This window comes from Ailuropoda melanoleuca, chromosome 16, assembly GCF_002007445.2.
Source record: "Ailuropoda melanoleuca isolate Jingjing chromosome 16, ASM200744v2, whole genome shotgun sequence".
Lineage (NCBI taxonomy): Eukaryota > Metazoa > Chordata > Mammalia > Carnivora > Ursidae > Ailuropoda > Ailuropoda melanoleuca.
Window position 1 is genome coordinate 11,836,273 of NC_048233.1, and position 15,992 is coordinate 11,852,264.

General features: G+C 42.9%; 1 protein-coding gene across 4 annotated transcripts in view; it reads right to left on the reverse strand.

Moving 5' to 3' along the window:
- DUSP16 (dual specificity phosphatase 16) overlaps positions 1–15,992 on the reverse strand; it is a 70,354-nt gene that overhangs the window by 5,687 nt on the left and 48,675 nt on the right. For all 4 annotated transcript variants that reach the window (XM_002917980.4, XM_034645608.1, XM_034645609.1 and 1 more), the window contains one exon: positions 5,226–5,385. In XM_002917980.4, the coding sequence (XP_002918026.1) occupies positions 5,226–5,385 (160 nt within the window). The remainder of the gene's footprint in view (positions 1–5,225; positions 5,386–15,992) is intronic.

Consider the following 15,992-nt stretch of genomic DNA (forward strand, 5'->3'; position numbering starts at 1 on the left):
ATTCAAGAAGGGTCACAAGAACAACCGTGGTCAACAGTGAGATCTTGCTGCCATGTACTTCCTTTCATCTGATAACTCAAAGTAGATCTCATCTACTTACACACTGTTCCCTTCAATAGTTTCTTAGGGAGATAGCACTTTCCCACCATTTACATACAGGACGACGAAGGGCCAGACGTGTTAGTCAGCAATGAGTCCCTAACTCAAGCTCTCCTCTTACTGAGTACATTTCCCAAGGGGTTTTTTACATGCTTTTTTTTATTTTAATAACCTTCCCTGGGTATAAATCCTACATTGTGATGACATGATCCTACTTGTTTAGTGTGGAAAATTTCAGAATACAGAGAAGTATAAAGAAAATAACATCCCAAATCCTAAGATGTAGCTAATATTTTGTTTACCCATGTTGTCTGACACTTCACCTTTTTTCTTGTTAGGTAAGTGATACTAAACTTTTTTCCAGTTTTGAGATAGAATTTTCAGTTTTGAGATATAACTGACCTCTAACATCATATTTCAGGTGTACAGTATGATGATTTGCTACATGTAAGAGGTATGAAATTTTTAAAAATATTTTCTCATTTCAAACATCTGTGACATACATGACTAATTTAAAAAGCAGAAGGAGGGGGAGGGAGAGGACTTCATCACCATATCGCAGCAGAACGCAAGATGATGCCAGGTCAAGCTACTTTTAAAATGCTGACTCACAGAACATATCTCCTATAGTTTCCTATTTTTGTTTAGACTTTTCTGTATGTCATCAAGTGGCTCAACTTTATTTGCTGAATTTAAGAAGAAAACCAGGTATATGCTATGAATCAGGGTTAGCAGCCCACTTTAGCGAGGACCAAGGGAACCTGAACCTTTCCTGGGTATCCAGGAGTTCCTGACTGCATCAAAGATATTCCGCACAATATGGCAGGACTTGTGGACACTTTGTTAGAATCAAGAACACTCAACCCAACAGCACTGCCATCTCTCCCTCTTGAAGGGTTAAAAGCGTACTTTGTAGGAGTAAGTGAAGTTACCCCACGCAGCCTGGAAGCCACTAACATTTTAGCCAGTACTGGGCCTGCCTCGATTCTAAACGACACGCGTGCCTTTCCCCGTGAGCCGCTGCTGTGGAGCTCAGTTCTTCCCTTTCACTCGTTTTAGCTGATACCAGCAAAAGTTACCAAACCTTATATTCAAATTCTTGTAATTAACAGATATGCTGGGAATCTGCTCTGGCCACACCAGTCTCCCCACTTCTGCTAGAAATATTACAAATTCCTCACGTATAGGATTTATTCTTCATTGTGTACAAAACACATAGGACTTTTGGATAGTATATGAATAATCAAACAGCTAAGCTTTCCTTTAGATAGTGAAATCAAACACAATGAACAGTAACAAATGAATATAAATTCTTCTTGAAACAAAGAAATATGTACTATGGAACATGGTAAGATATAAACCCATGTACATAGAGCCCCATGCCTTCCTGGGCCTGTTGCATTCTCTTCCTTGTCTCAACTACACCGTCCTCAGCCTGTACTAATAGTATTTCCCCTTTGCCGAGGCTGCTAAGAAGCTCAAAGCTGAGATTTTTCACTCAATTTCAATAGGTAACTGTAATTCAGATTTTATTGTACCTTTTCTAGCCCCATATTACTCGGTTCTTGCCCTCTGATCCTGTTTTAATGTGTAATGTGTGTATTTTTTGATCCCAGTCTCATACTGTAAGCTGCTTTAAATTCTTATTGGATTCTTATTGGAAGTAGGCTGGCAATTTTAGTTAGTTAGTTAGAGAGTGTGTATGTACTCAAGTGTGGGGGGGCGGTGGGGAGTTGGAGGGGCAGAGGGAGAGAGAAAATCTTCAGTAGGCTCCCCGCCCAGCACAGAGCCCGACGGGGCTCCAACTCACAAGCCTGAGAGGTCAAGAGTCAGACGCTTAATGACTGAGCCACCCAGGTGCCCCTCAAATTTTTTAAAATGTTGACAATATTCTCTCAATTACATAAAATAGTTATCTCAGAACAAGCCTATAAGGACCTAGAAGGGTCTTCCTTCTACCTCAGAGGGCTTCAACACTGGCCATATATTATGCACCCAGTGAATACTGGCTGGCTAATACCTTAAAAAACAATCTTTATACAACATTTGAAAAAGGTTGAGAGGAAATAAAACAACGATGATAACAGATGTGTTAGGATGTTGAGGTTACAGGTTTCCTTTTCTCTGTTTTTCAGATACTCTGCATTATACTTACATTGCTTTTACAATCACAACACTTTTGAGGATGTATTTTAGAAATCTGAGGGGCGCCAGGGTGGCTCAGTCAGTTAAGCATCTGACTCCTGATTTCAGCTCAGGTCATGATCTCAGGGCTGTGGGATCAAGCCCTGTGGACTCCATGCTTGGCGGGGAGTCTGCTTGGGACTCACGCTCTCCCTCTGCTACACACCGCCCCTCCCCTGCCCCCATGCAAGAGCTCTCAAATAAATAAATCTTTAAAACAAATCTAACTGAAAAGTATTACACTGGATTGGGGTTCTGCTCTTGGCAGAAAGGAGTGCTAAAGGGAGTCTTAAAGGAAGTCACATACACAGGGACCTGGCAGAGAGAAGGGAAAGGTGAGCGAGGCGGCCGTGCAGTGGGACCCGATGGGCTGCTCAGACAACAGTCCGCGGTGGCTGCCTTGCACGTGCCGTGGGGCAAGGGGGTAATGAGAAGAAGGTTTCAAAGCTGGGGAGCAGGTGCCGGAGGGCCCGGGAATGTTAGGCTCAGGACCGCAGGTTGCTGAACAGGGGACAGCAAAAGCGCTGACGGTGACAATGGAAAGGAGAAGAGTAAGCTGTCACTACAGCAGTTCAGGAATAAAAATCTAGCTCAAAAAAAAGGCAGAGAGGATAACAAATGAAAAGGGTAAGGGGGAGCGAGTGAGGATGAGACGTTATAAATGCTACAAACAAAGAAGCAGTAACTGAGCGTACAGAGGACAGCACTAAGAAGAATCCCACCGAACTTCTCAGGTGATCATTCATAAAACTGCTACTGTTTAGTAAGAGTCGATTGTGAGTTAGGCACCTTGCAAGGTAGTCTCCGTCCATTATCTATTTTACTCCTCACAACGCCCCTCTAAAGTACATACACTGTGGTCAGTTTCCAGTTCAGGAAACTGAGAAACTTACCCCAAATCACTTAACTAGTAACCAAGGCAGGCAGGACCCAGATACAGTTTGGCTCCAAAGTACATGCCTTAGTCACCTCCCTGTATGGCCTACCCGCAAACTCAAGAGGCGGGGCAGGAGCCCCGGGCGCCGTGGGGGGTGGGGGGGGAGCAGCCAGCTGGCACCGGGCACCTCGAGAGTGTCCCCTAGTCCCAGGCAACCCCAGCTCACTGTTGCCCATGGGAACTAAAAATAAATTTAAAAATCCGTGAACACTTGAGTCCTTCCGACAAACCCATAAATTTATTGAAATTTATCTTAATAATAAAAAGACAACCCCCCCCAAGCTTGTAAGTCATTCAGCCCTGGTACGGGGGCAGTATTCCCACTGTGCACCCTGCCAGGACTGACCACAGCAGAGAGCCCCGAGGAGCCCAGCAACCACTGTGACCGTGCGCTGGACTCTGAAGAGTTCACCCTGAATTACCTGGGGGCGGGGGGGGGGGAATGGTGGCCCTTGTAAATGGGCCGAGCAAGTGAAAGACTGGGAAGTATAAATATTTTCAAGATACTACAAATAAATTACAATACGTATTTGGGTGTGTTTAACCAAGTTGGAATATGGTAAATTCCTTCTGTCTGAATTAAGTGGCAGGATGACCCCAATGTCTCCCAGGAAAGAAATAAGCAAGCTGGGGCAAAGTTACTCATATTCTCTTTTCTGCTAACCCTCCTAAAGCTTGAACACTGTGACGAGTTCTCTTCTAAATAGACCTGAAATTGCACTTTCAGCTGAAATTAGAGCCAAATGTCTTTGGATTGACATGACACGCAACAGAACGTTAACCGTAAGTGTTATTTTCTAAAGAGGCACAAACTGAATGATATACTGAACACTTCCTAGAAATACAACGGTGGGGGTGATTCATCTGGGAGTTTTGTTTGTGAATGTTATAATGTGAATTATCTAAGCGTTTATCTTCTGACGTTTCAAAGAATGCATCCTAATTAAAGATGAAAACTTTTGGCAATCTGGAATCTTGAAGGGAACAAAAAAGCAGTGGGGGGACTGTTCTGGAATCACTCAAAGTTCCAAAAGCATTATCTAGAAATTCCTCTCACAGATGAAAGGGTACAGTTGAGAGGCTTAATGTACATAATTTCACATTTTAAAAGGAACTAGTTCTTTTTTTAATTACAGTAATGAATTGAGATATTTAATTATGGATTAGCGTGCACACGCTTATGTGACTAGAGGAAGAAAACAGCAGAAGCTTCTCACATGGGACACAGGAGTGAAGGTCATCGCGCTGCTCAAGAGCGAACAGTGTATCTCCCCGGTGCGGCCACTCTCCGCTAAAACTACATTTCAAATACATGCCACCGGTTTCCCACAGCAGACCTGACCTCAGGCACCACAGTGTCACCACGCACCCGCAGCTTGGCGTCAGGAGGCTCCCGGGCTGACCGGCCGGCCAGCGGAACACAGCACAGGACAGATCAGAGCCTGTCACAACCACCCCCAAGGAAGTGACTGGGTGTATGTGTGTGTGTGTGCTGGAATTTTATTAGATCCCACACTACTTGAAATTACTGCACGTGGACTGAGGCTTACAAATCTTGTGACATAAAGACTTTAAATGGAATGGGATTTGTTTTCACAGGATTTGACTTTTCTCTGGGGAGAACCCAGCAGTGAGGTAAAAACAGTTTAAGGAATGCCACCAAAGTTTCCAAAGTCTTTTATAGGATTTGAAAAAATGGCTAAAGTTTAATCCCAGTAGTTTAACTGATTTTCAAACACTTGCAAATCCATAATCACAGATCCCATCAGGCTTAACCTTGGTTGTGTGAAGGTAGCTAGAATGTCACAAGGCAGTGGCTCAGGGACAGCATGGCACACACATCACCTCGGCCACTGAATGAGATCAGCAGCATCACGTGTTGTTGACTTACGAAATCTCTGAAATAGGCTCCTTTTTTTCTAAAGAGAAAAGGAGGGAAGGAAGGGGTACACCTGCACACGAGACTATGACCCAGAGGGCTTGTAATACTCCTGGAGCTACTTACCAATGAAATCTACTGATTTGTCCAACCATGGCAAAATTTTCTCACAAAAGCTATCATTCACAGGCACTCGCAGGAAATGAGACTCGGGGATAAAGTCAGGCTTAGGACAGGTATTGCTGGCATTTAACACATAACCAATCCCATTCTGTTGCATCAGCTCCTGTAGAGGGAAAGAGCAATTAAGGTGATTAACATATCAGCGCAATCATTTTGGAAGAGTAAAGTTTAATAAGAATTACTAGTTTCCTTGAAATCAGAGTTAATTCAGTCGGTGAAATCCAAAAACCTAGCACAGTGACATTTAGAGACTTTAGTTTAAGGCAGAATTGTTTTTAAGGGCAAAAAAGAGGCTGTTTAAAAGAGGATGCGTGAAGGGGCGCCTGGCTGGCTCAGGAGGTTGAGCATGTGACTCTTGCTTTCGGCTCAGGTCACGATCTCAGGTCAGGAGATGGAGCCTGGTACTGGGCTCCTGGATCAGCGGGGAGTCTGCCTGAGATTCTCTCCCTCTGCCCCTCCCCCAGCTCTCTTGCGGGCACACGCACTCCCTCTCTCTTTCTCAAAAATAAGTAAACCTTGAAAATAAAATAGGGTGCTTGAAGATCACACATCATTAATCAACCCTGTTGTCTTCATTACTGAGAAAGAAGTGGAAGAAAACATAATAAAACCATGGTAGTTTACTGCGACTGTAGAGTATAGGTACAACAGGAACATTTTCTTCCCAAACGGAACATTCTGGTTGTTCTCAAAGATACAGTCCTAGGTAGTCTCCTTGTTCTAAATACCTCCTTTAAAGACTGAATCTACTGCCATTGCTTTAATCAGCAGCTCTACATGTGGACGGCTTCTAAATATACATTCTCTTTCATTCCCAACCTGTCTTTCCAACTACCTACCCGATATCTCTCTTCGTATGTTCCTCAGGCCCTTTAAACTCACAATGTCAGACACGCAACACATTTTCTCTCTGGGCCCCAAAGTCCTGTTTCCTCTCTGTAACCCAAAGTTGGTTTATGGTAATACCATCTACTCAGACACTTGAGCTAGAAAATACGATCAAGTCCTTTCTCCTTCCTTCACGACCCCCATCCAACTGGTTGCCAGATCCTTTCGGTATCAGCCTCCCCTTTGTTCTCTCCTCTCTGTTTCCTATCGCTGCTCGGTCAGTGGGCAGCCACAACAACAGAAGAGCCACCAGGTAGCTCTTGGAAGTTTGTGGAGTTTCATCTCTAAACCATATGCTGAACGAAACCCAGAGTAATCTTTCTTATAACCAAACATGGGCTAAGTGCTCTGCCCACACTTTATTTTGTATTTTTTAAAGACTTTATTTATTTATTTGACAGAAAGTGCATAAGCGGGGGGAGCAGCAGGCAGGGGGAGAAGCAGGCTCCCCACCGAGGAAGAAGCCCAATGCAGGACTCGATCCCAGGACCCTGGGATCATGACCCGAACCAAAGACGGCCACTTAACCAACTGAGACACCCACGCGTCCCTCTGCCCACAATTTAATGTCATCATGTCACTGCTTGCTCCTGCCCAAAGGACACCCACCCTTCCATGCTGCCATTCACAGCACTCCAGTGCTTCAGAGGCCCTGTTCCTCTTCCTGGTCACTCTCGTCCACTTTTCTGACTTTGCTGAAATTAACCTCACGGTGCATTCCTTCCACTGACGCATAACTCACCGTTCCATTCTCTGCCCTTCTAAAGTACTTTGCTCACTGAGCACACTGTTATAACGAACAGATAATTCTTCTCTCCTTTTAAGTAGTGGAGTAGTGAGATCTTGGACGAATTCGCACTTGTTTTTCTACCGTCCGCACCGGGTACGTGGTCGTACTCAATCCGTGTTTGTTCAGCCGACACCCTGTCTACCATTTTCTGGGCAAGCCTATGCAACCCCACATCCTTTGGTTCGAAATGTTCTAAGCCTGAAATAATTCTCTTTTAAGCAACTCTAGTCATGTATTCCCTTTCTTGGAATGGTACCTACTCTACAAACGTTTTCCAACTACCTGAAAGACAGTTGGTCATTTTCTTCCTATTTTCCTTCCTGAAATATGCCAATTCCCTAAACCTCTTCCTTTACCACACCAGGCACAATAAATATATTTTACATAAAAGCTAGGCTTAATAAATCCAAATCAGATATGCAACCCTCTCTCAACTGTGAGATGACCATGTCAAGAAACAGCTTTGGGAAGCAGGTGAGTTTCCTGGAGTGACTAACTGATGCTGGCGCTGTGCCAAAGCCCCGTCTCCTCATGCTCTCATGTGCTTCTGTTAGGTTCACAATCAGCCTGTGAAGATCTTAATGGTGGTTACTACAACTTTTCAACTTTTGTACAGGCAGCAAAGGTCACATTTGTTTTTCCATGCTGAGATTACTACCATTGGATCAACCGCAGTATCTCCCACGTAAGAACAGCAACGGGTGACTGGAGTTAAGGAGCCTTTCAAGCCTTTCTTGCCAATGGTCCATAAAGGAATAATTTCATATGTCCTTCTCCTACCCGCCAACAGGACTACAAAGATTTATTAAATTAAAAGTGAAGGGAGATAGTAACGTCACTTTCCACCCAATTCAGTAACGAAGACCTAGAAGTTTCAGAAGATAACAGGCAGTTCTCACTAAGGACAAAACATGTTACAAGTCTATAATGACTGTCAAATTTGATTTCCCCATAGAAAGAGTATGACAATGTACACTTCTGACAAGTAGCCTCATAACCTACAGTTTATGGAAATGGCCACTGAATCTAAATTCAGTCAAAAATATTTGTTGAGCACCTTTGCTAGAGGCTTAATAATATTATGGTACATAGTACATATTAATAAAATAACATCTACCAGAATAATATCTAATGGTTAATGAATCCCTACCATTTCCAAGTCTGCGCTGAACATTTAAATAAACAGTCTCTCAAAGATGTGGAGAAAAAGGAACCCTCTTACACTGTTGGTGGGAATGCTAACTGGGGCAACCACTCTGGAAAACAGTATGGAGTTTCCTCAAAAAGTTAAAAATAGAACTAGCCTGGGGCGCCTGGGTGGCACAGCAGTTAAGCGTCTGCCTTGGGCTCAGGGCGTGATCCCGGCGTTGTGGGATCGAGCCCCACATCAGGCTCCTCCGCGATAAGCCTGCTTCTTCCTCTCCCACTCCCCCTGCTTGTGTTCCCTCTCTCGCTGGCTGTCTCTATCTCTGTCAAATAAATAAATAAAATCTTTAAAAAAATAATAAATAAATAAATAAAAATAAAAACAAAAATAGAACTACCCTATAATCCAGTAATTGCACTACTGGGTATTTACCCAAAGAATACAAGAACGCTAATTCCAAGGCATACATGCATCCCGGTGTTTATAGCAGCATTATTTACACGAGCAAAATTATGGAAGTAGCCCAAGTGTCCATGGATAGATGAATGGATAAAGAAGATGTGGTGTGTGTGTATATATATACATACACACAATAGAATATTACTTGGCCATAAAAAAGAATGAAATCTTGCCATTTCCAACAACATGGACAATAAGTCAGAGAAAGACAAGCACCATTATGATTTTAACTTCTATGTGGAATCTAAGAAACAAGCAAAGGGAAAAAAAGAGACAAAGCAAGAAACAGACTCTTCACTCTAGAGCACACACTGACAGCTACCAGAGAGACGTGGGTGGGGGATGAGGGGACTAGGTGATGGGGATGAAGGAGGGCACCCGTCGTGATGAGCGCCAGGTGACGTACCGAGGTGCTGAGTCACTACCACGCACGTCTGAAAGTAACAGAACGCTGCACGTTAACTAGACTGGAATTAAAATTAAAAACAAATACATAGACGGTCTCATTTAATCCTCACAACCACCCTCTGACATGGGTACAATTATCCTCATTTTAAAAATGGGGAAACTGAGTTTTGGAGAGGTTGCATAATGTTTGCCAAGTCACACAGCTAGCAAGAGGTGCAGAGTCAAGATTCAAATCCAAGTACATTCGTCTCCAGAATCGGCCCGGAGTCCCATGCTCTCACTGAAGTTCTGTTTCAAGCAAGTTAGATGGCGCAGCAAGGTAACTAGCCTACACACACACGTGCTTTTTAACTAGATGAAGTAATATAAAGTTTAACTTCATTCTTTATGCCCTTTTTAACTATCACTAATTAATCAGAACGTAAAAGGGCCCACTCTGGCCATGAGCTTCTGTGAGGAGGCTTTCAGAGCGACTCAGGACACCGTGAGGACATGCAGTCAAGGTGTTTACGTTGCCCTCTGCTCCCCCTTACTGTCCCGGCCACTGCTGCAGGCGCAGGCATCACGGTGCTGGCGTCTACGCTGCACGGTGAGGACGGGCTGCCGGTGTGCCCGGTCCCTGCGCTCGTGCTCCCAGCAACCTCGCGCCCAGCTGCAGCAACCCATGACGCTGGACACAGCGGACACAGGAAAAGGACGCCCCTTGACAATCCAAGCTTGCAATGCTGTCGTAGCGCAAAAAAGTGTCTTTCACTTATAAAACACTGTACCATAAAAGATGCATTTAAGTAGCTGCTTTGTTTTTTTTTAAGGTTTTTTGTGGGGAGAGGAGGAGAGTAATCTCTACGCCCAATGTGGGGCTCAAACTCATGACCCGGAGATCATGAGTTGCATACTCTTCTGAGCCAGCCAGTTCTACTTTAAACAACTGGCAAAAGGGGAAAATTTATACGTTATTGTATAAATTATACATTATGTAAAATTATACTTTTATATAATTTATATTCATAATTTGTAATTATAATTTAATTATAAAGTATAAAATTAAAACATTAATGTATTAAAACTGAGTGATGGTAAAATAAATACAAAATGAAATGAGAAAAGAGGAAATGATTTCAATGACAAATATAACTTGATTGATAAAAATTTACTGCAAAAAGAATCTACTTAAATCAATTATCAGTCACTCCCTGAAATTGTTTTTATAATAAGATAGGACTTGATAAATAAAACATAGCCAATTTTTAAATCAAAGAGAGGCAAACAAAAAATCCTAAAATGTTATCATGTGAGATTTAAATATGATTTGGCTACTAAATTAAACACAATACACAATCTGGATTGGCAGTTACTACATCAGTGAAAAAGTTAAAGGAGGAAATCAAAAATGATACATATATACTTGAAACATTTTATTTTAATTTCAAACAAATAAATACATTAATTCACTAATCTCTGATGCAGGACCATGCTTTGCTTTTGGGTTGTTTTTTTTTTTTTGGTAGGCGTTAGCTGATTGGCATTCTTAAGCAAATCACAACCAAATGGATCTCCTACTTAGTTTCCAGCTCTTTGAAGAAGAGCAAAAACTTGTAGAACAACATCAGTACAGAATCCTGGATTATGACCCCCGGGTATTTTACAGTTGCCTTCCTGCCCTAGTTTAGACAGAAAAATATATAAAGCAATTTGTTTTTCCTGAATCTTCCCAAAACATTTACCTTAGGTCACAAAAAACAACTCTCTTCCTTCCCTCATTCATATTTCATGGGTGTACGTAAGATTTTAATTAATGTGCACAATTATAAGAACAAGGATGCTGGCTTAAACAGGTCTGAGAACAAACACAGGGACTGCCAGTGGGCATCCTGTCCCCGCGGGAGGAGTAGGCGCGCCTCAGCCAAGCGCCCCTGCTTGGCACACGGGCCCACGGCACCTGCTGGGCCTCAGGGTTGAGGTGGCGGCGCGTCTCAAGGTCTGAAGTCTCACGGAGCTACACACACTGTTAACTTGCACTCCCGACTATTTTTACAAACGTACGTATACGTGGCTGAGGGGGCACCTTAGTCAATGTTTCTGACAGTGGAACTGGGGTGGAACTATAATTATGAAGAACGGGTCTGTTTTACAGAATGATGATTGTTTTTATTCACAGATGAATGTCCATGACTTCTTACTATGTTTTAAAGAGATATTTAGGGAACTCATTCCTTTTTTAGTATGTTGCATAAAACATACACAACTGAGTACTACTCTGTCCCATAATTAAACATCGCAGTCTGTAAGCTTCCAGAGGGCACTCGTTATGCTGTTTAATATTTAGCTCAACTTTGTGCTAAGTCTGCTAACACGTGCTTTCTACTGACAAAATAATCTGCCCTGGCCTTCAAATATACTTGACACCTTGGCCTCTGAGTTCTTTGAACTTCTCACCTTGACCACTCACTGAGACCCGGTCTGGTCTCGGTCATTACCAACAACCACCATCCAGCCCCAATCTCGACCTCACACACCCCCCTCTTGGACTGTTCCTCCTCTCTTTCCAGCTTGCTGTCGCTTATGCCACCCCTCTTGGAATCCTTCGACTCCCCAGGATCTACACGCCGCTGATCCCACCTCCTTCATCCTCGGGATGTCTGTCTGCCTGCCTCGCTCAAGTGAGATTCTGTGGTCAGTCTCTGTAAACCCCTTCCTTGCTCCCCCCCCTTTGTGCCCCTACAGCTTCTTCACACTCACTCGGCAAGACTGCAGCCCGGGGTAAATCGAGTTCTCCACCGGGTCTGCACCTGGACCCACGCAGCTGAGCTCAGCCCGGGAAAACGCTCAGCAACGCAGCTCAGTCTCCCTTCCGACTCACGCTCCTCAGCGGTCATGTTCTTTCCCTAGTCCCTTCACTTTCCCTCTCTCCTAGATGCCGTTCCACCCATTTCCCTTTCTCTTCAAATGCTCCATGTATCCCTTTACCCTCACTCTCAGCCGATGGATGATCTTGTTTCTTATGACACTGAAAAATGTGAAACAATCAGAAGCAAATTTTTATATATTCCCACTAATCACATTAATCTTTCCAGCAGCACATGTCCCCGTATGCTCGACCTTCCCTCCTGCGGCGTGGATGAACTCAGTGTGGCAGGATTAATTAAAGTAGGTGGGTACTGGCTCCAGAAAAGCCAGAGCACCACCTAGCACGTTACGGTTCGTGACCTGCATGATCTTGGCTAAGTTACCTAACCTTGCTCTGCTTTAGTTTCCTCACCTGTGAAACAGGGCTAATGATGTCTATTTTGTAAAGCTGTATGAGGACAAAGAAACTGGCACATAATATACGAGTCTCATTAAACGTTAGTTCCCTTACTTTATCTTATTTTAAAAAGAACTTGTGGGAACATAAATTGGTACAGATACTATGGAAAACAGTATGGAGTTTCCTCAAAATATCAGAAATAAAACTATCGTATGATCCAACAATTCCACTTCTCAGTATGTATCTGCAGGAAATGAAAACACTAACTTGAAGAGATACATGCACCCCCGTGCCCACTGCAGCATTATTTACAACAGGCAAGATACGGAACAACCTCAGCGCCCCACCGACTGGTGAATGGATGAAGATGTGGGATGTGTACACAATGCAGGGCTCCTCGGCCACAAAAAAGAACGAGAGCGTGCCATTTGCGACAACATGGATGAGCCTTGAGGACATTATGCTGAGTGAAATAAGTCAGAGAAAGACAAATACGGTATGATATCACATGTGGAATCTAAAGGAATCTAATCTCATAGGTACAGAGAACATATGGGGAGGGATGGGTGAAGGTGGTCAGAAGGAACGAACTTCCAGTAATAAGTAACTACAGCACAGCGGCCGTAGTTCATAATTCTCTATTGTATATTTGAAAGCTGCTAAGTGAGTAGATCTTAAAAGTCCTCATCACAAGAAAAAAAATTGTGACTATGTGTGGTGACAGATGTTAACTAGACTACTTGTGATCATTTTATAATATATACAAATATCAAATCATGTTGTATACTTGAAACTTTATATGTCAATTACATCTCAATAAAAAAACAGCTTATATATAATACAGTATATGAATTATGTCTCAAAAAGCTGCCCCCCCCAAACAAGTCATGTGCATTTTTCACTAATTCAAATTGTCTTTTCCTCATTGGCCTTAAGTAGGGCAGTTACATGGAATATGGCAGGCTGGATATAAAAAGGGTTCAAATGCAAAGCAGAAGAGACTGCCCCTTAAGAATTTAAAAAACGGATTCTGGCTTCAATATACAATTAAGAAAACTTTCAGAAATGACATTTTCTAGTCAAAAAACAAATCTTAATTTTATTATTATTACTTATGATTTCCACTCACAATTCTTTCCCTTTAAAAGTTTCTCTCTCCTAAACCATGAAATAAACTTTGCCCTGTACCTGGACTAATTTCTAAATATAGGTTCTATAATCTGTTGATGCGGACTGTGGAGTAGTATATGGGACACAGATTGATATATAGCCTTAATAAAACTGCTCTACTGATCAAGTTTCCCATGTTCAGCTAGACCGAGGAGAGAGATCACATTACATCACCACAGGCATCACAATTCTAGATAATGGAACTGTAATTTTTCTTTCTGAAGTCAATTCAATAAATAATTTTGGATTTGCCACTCCTTCTGCCTTCAAAACTGACCTTAAGTCCTACTTCCTCCATCCAGCCTTCCTCTACCAACCACACCCACTGTAACGAGCACTCACCCTAGCAGCCTGTACACGGGGCCTCTTGCTGACAGTAACCAGGGTCCCTACAGACCAGGAACTGTCCTTGGTACTTGGCACAGGTTACTTCATTTGAACCTCACAGGAACACGAGAAGGCAGTGATCATTATGGTTTGTAGGTGAAGAGGCCAAGATTCAACTTGGCTAACGTGATGCGGCTGGTCAGGCGGAGCCCTGGGATGCAGGACTGCTCACATCTGAGCCGGCTCTCACCATGAGCCATGCTGCCTTGCTGGCGGGAGCTCTACTGCCAGTCATCTTGCCTTCGCATCACTGTGGAATGAACAGGTCTCGTCTAACCAACTTGCACACTCCGTGGTGTATTTTTACTGATAACTCTGATCCTGTGTCTTCCCAGATCACACAGAAACCCAGTATTCTATGTCTAGGCTAACTGTGGTAAGAAAACAACAGAAACAGCAGTCATCCCAGTGCCGGCAGAGTGACCAGGGAGCACAGGAAAACCAATTTTACATGTTAAAAGAGTGAATGAGCTACACCAAGAATGCTGACCACACACATTGTTTAAGGGGGGGTGGGGTGCAGAACCGCTTCAAGCGGCAGCCCTTCCCTGCAGATACAGCTCTGGCTTACTCACTACGGCGACAGGTAATTCCGTCATCTGTTTCGTGTATTTCAGTGTGAAATTCAAGTGTCTATTGGAAATGTTAAGTGATAAGGCAGAAAAACAATCAAGAACTTTGGTCTTTCACATAGTAATCGGAGATTCTTGCTCAAACCCTGCTCAGTTCAGATGCAAACCAAGCATCAGCAAACTACTTGTGGTACAATAAGCCATTCCTGTTCCAGACCCCGTCCCAAGACCAGAAAATAAAAGAACAGACTGTGAGAAACAAAAGTACAGTCCTGAGGGAAAAAGAAACTGAAAGTATTCTTTTGGCGACCGATGACTTCTTACGGTCTTTTACAGAAGAGCCACGCCTTTGGAACCAGAGTAAAATAAGTACATGTTGAAAGCACTGACCTGCACTGTCCACTATGGCAGCCACAAGCCACGTGAGGCTACTGAGCCCTGACATGTGCAGAACATATAATATATGCCAGATTTTAATGACCTAGTACAAAAAAAAATAGTTTTTCCTCATTGATTGCATATTGAAATGTTAATATTGTAGATACACTGTGATAAATAAAATGTTATCAAAATTCATTTCACTGGGGTGCCTGGGTGGCACAGTCAGTTAAGCACCCACTCTTGGTTTTGGCTCAGGTCGTGATCTCAGGGTGGCAAGATCGAGCCTGGCATCGGACCCCCACGCTCAGCGTCGAGTCTGCTTGAGTTTCTCCCTCCCCCTCTGCCCCTGCCCCTCCACACTCCTGTGCTCTCTCTCAAATACATAAATAAACCTTTAAAAAAAATAATTTCACCTGTTCCATTTTACTTTTTTAATAAGACTACTGGAACATCTTAAACTAAGCATGTGGCTTGCATTACATTTCTAGTGGGCAGTGCTGGTATAGAATATGCCGTAGGAAAACCAGGGAAGGAAGACCTCAGCAGTGATTTGTCAGTCCTTCAAAACAGCCTGTTACAGAGAGTTCTGTCTTCCAGAAGATGGGCATTTCCAGTCTTATATAAACATAGGACTTAAAGCCAGAATAGTAGCTTGAGTTTGAGGATGATTTCTGCCACTGAGCACATGACTTCCCAGTCACAAATCTTGGGTAAGTGACAACGACTCAGGGTCATCCTACCTCCTAATGCTAATATGAGGGTTAAATGCAATAATATAAAGAGCCTAGCATTTTAGATGGTAAACAGTATGATCCTCCTAAGAAAATTTCTATAACATGCTTTCAAAATAGTTTGGTGGCACTTTATTAAAAAAAAAAACTAATAAAATTAGTGGTCTTATAGTTGCTATTTTTAAAGACCTCAGCTTCTAAATTCTAATAAAAAAGAATGTACTACTGGGAAGCTTGTAAAATCTTCCTGTTTGGAGATCTTCAGGAGGAGAAGCAGCATATTATTTCTCCCGTAAAGCTTAAATCAGGGAGCTGAGCAGAAAGATTAGGTCAAGCTATCCTGAAATACAGGTACATCTGGTCCCAAAATTCATCTGCTGAGTGATGTTGTGGAATTCATCTAATATTTCTGGAATATCAGCTTCCTCATTTATCAAAGAAAGAAGACTGACTACATGATCGCTAAAATCCCATGCGGCACTTCGGTTCTTCTCAACCACGAATCCAGAGGTCAGTATGAGTTTCTACTC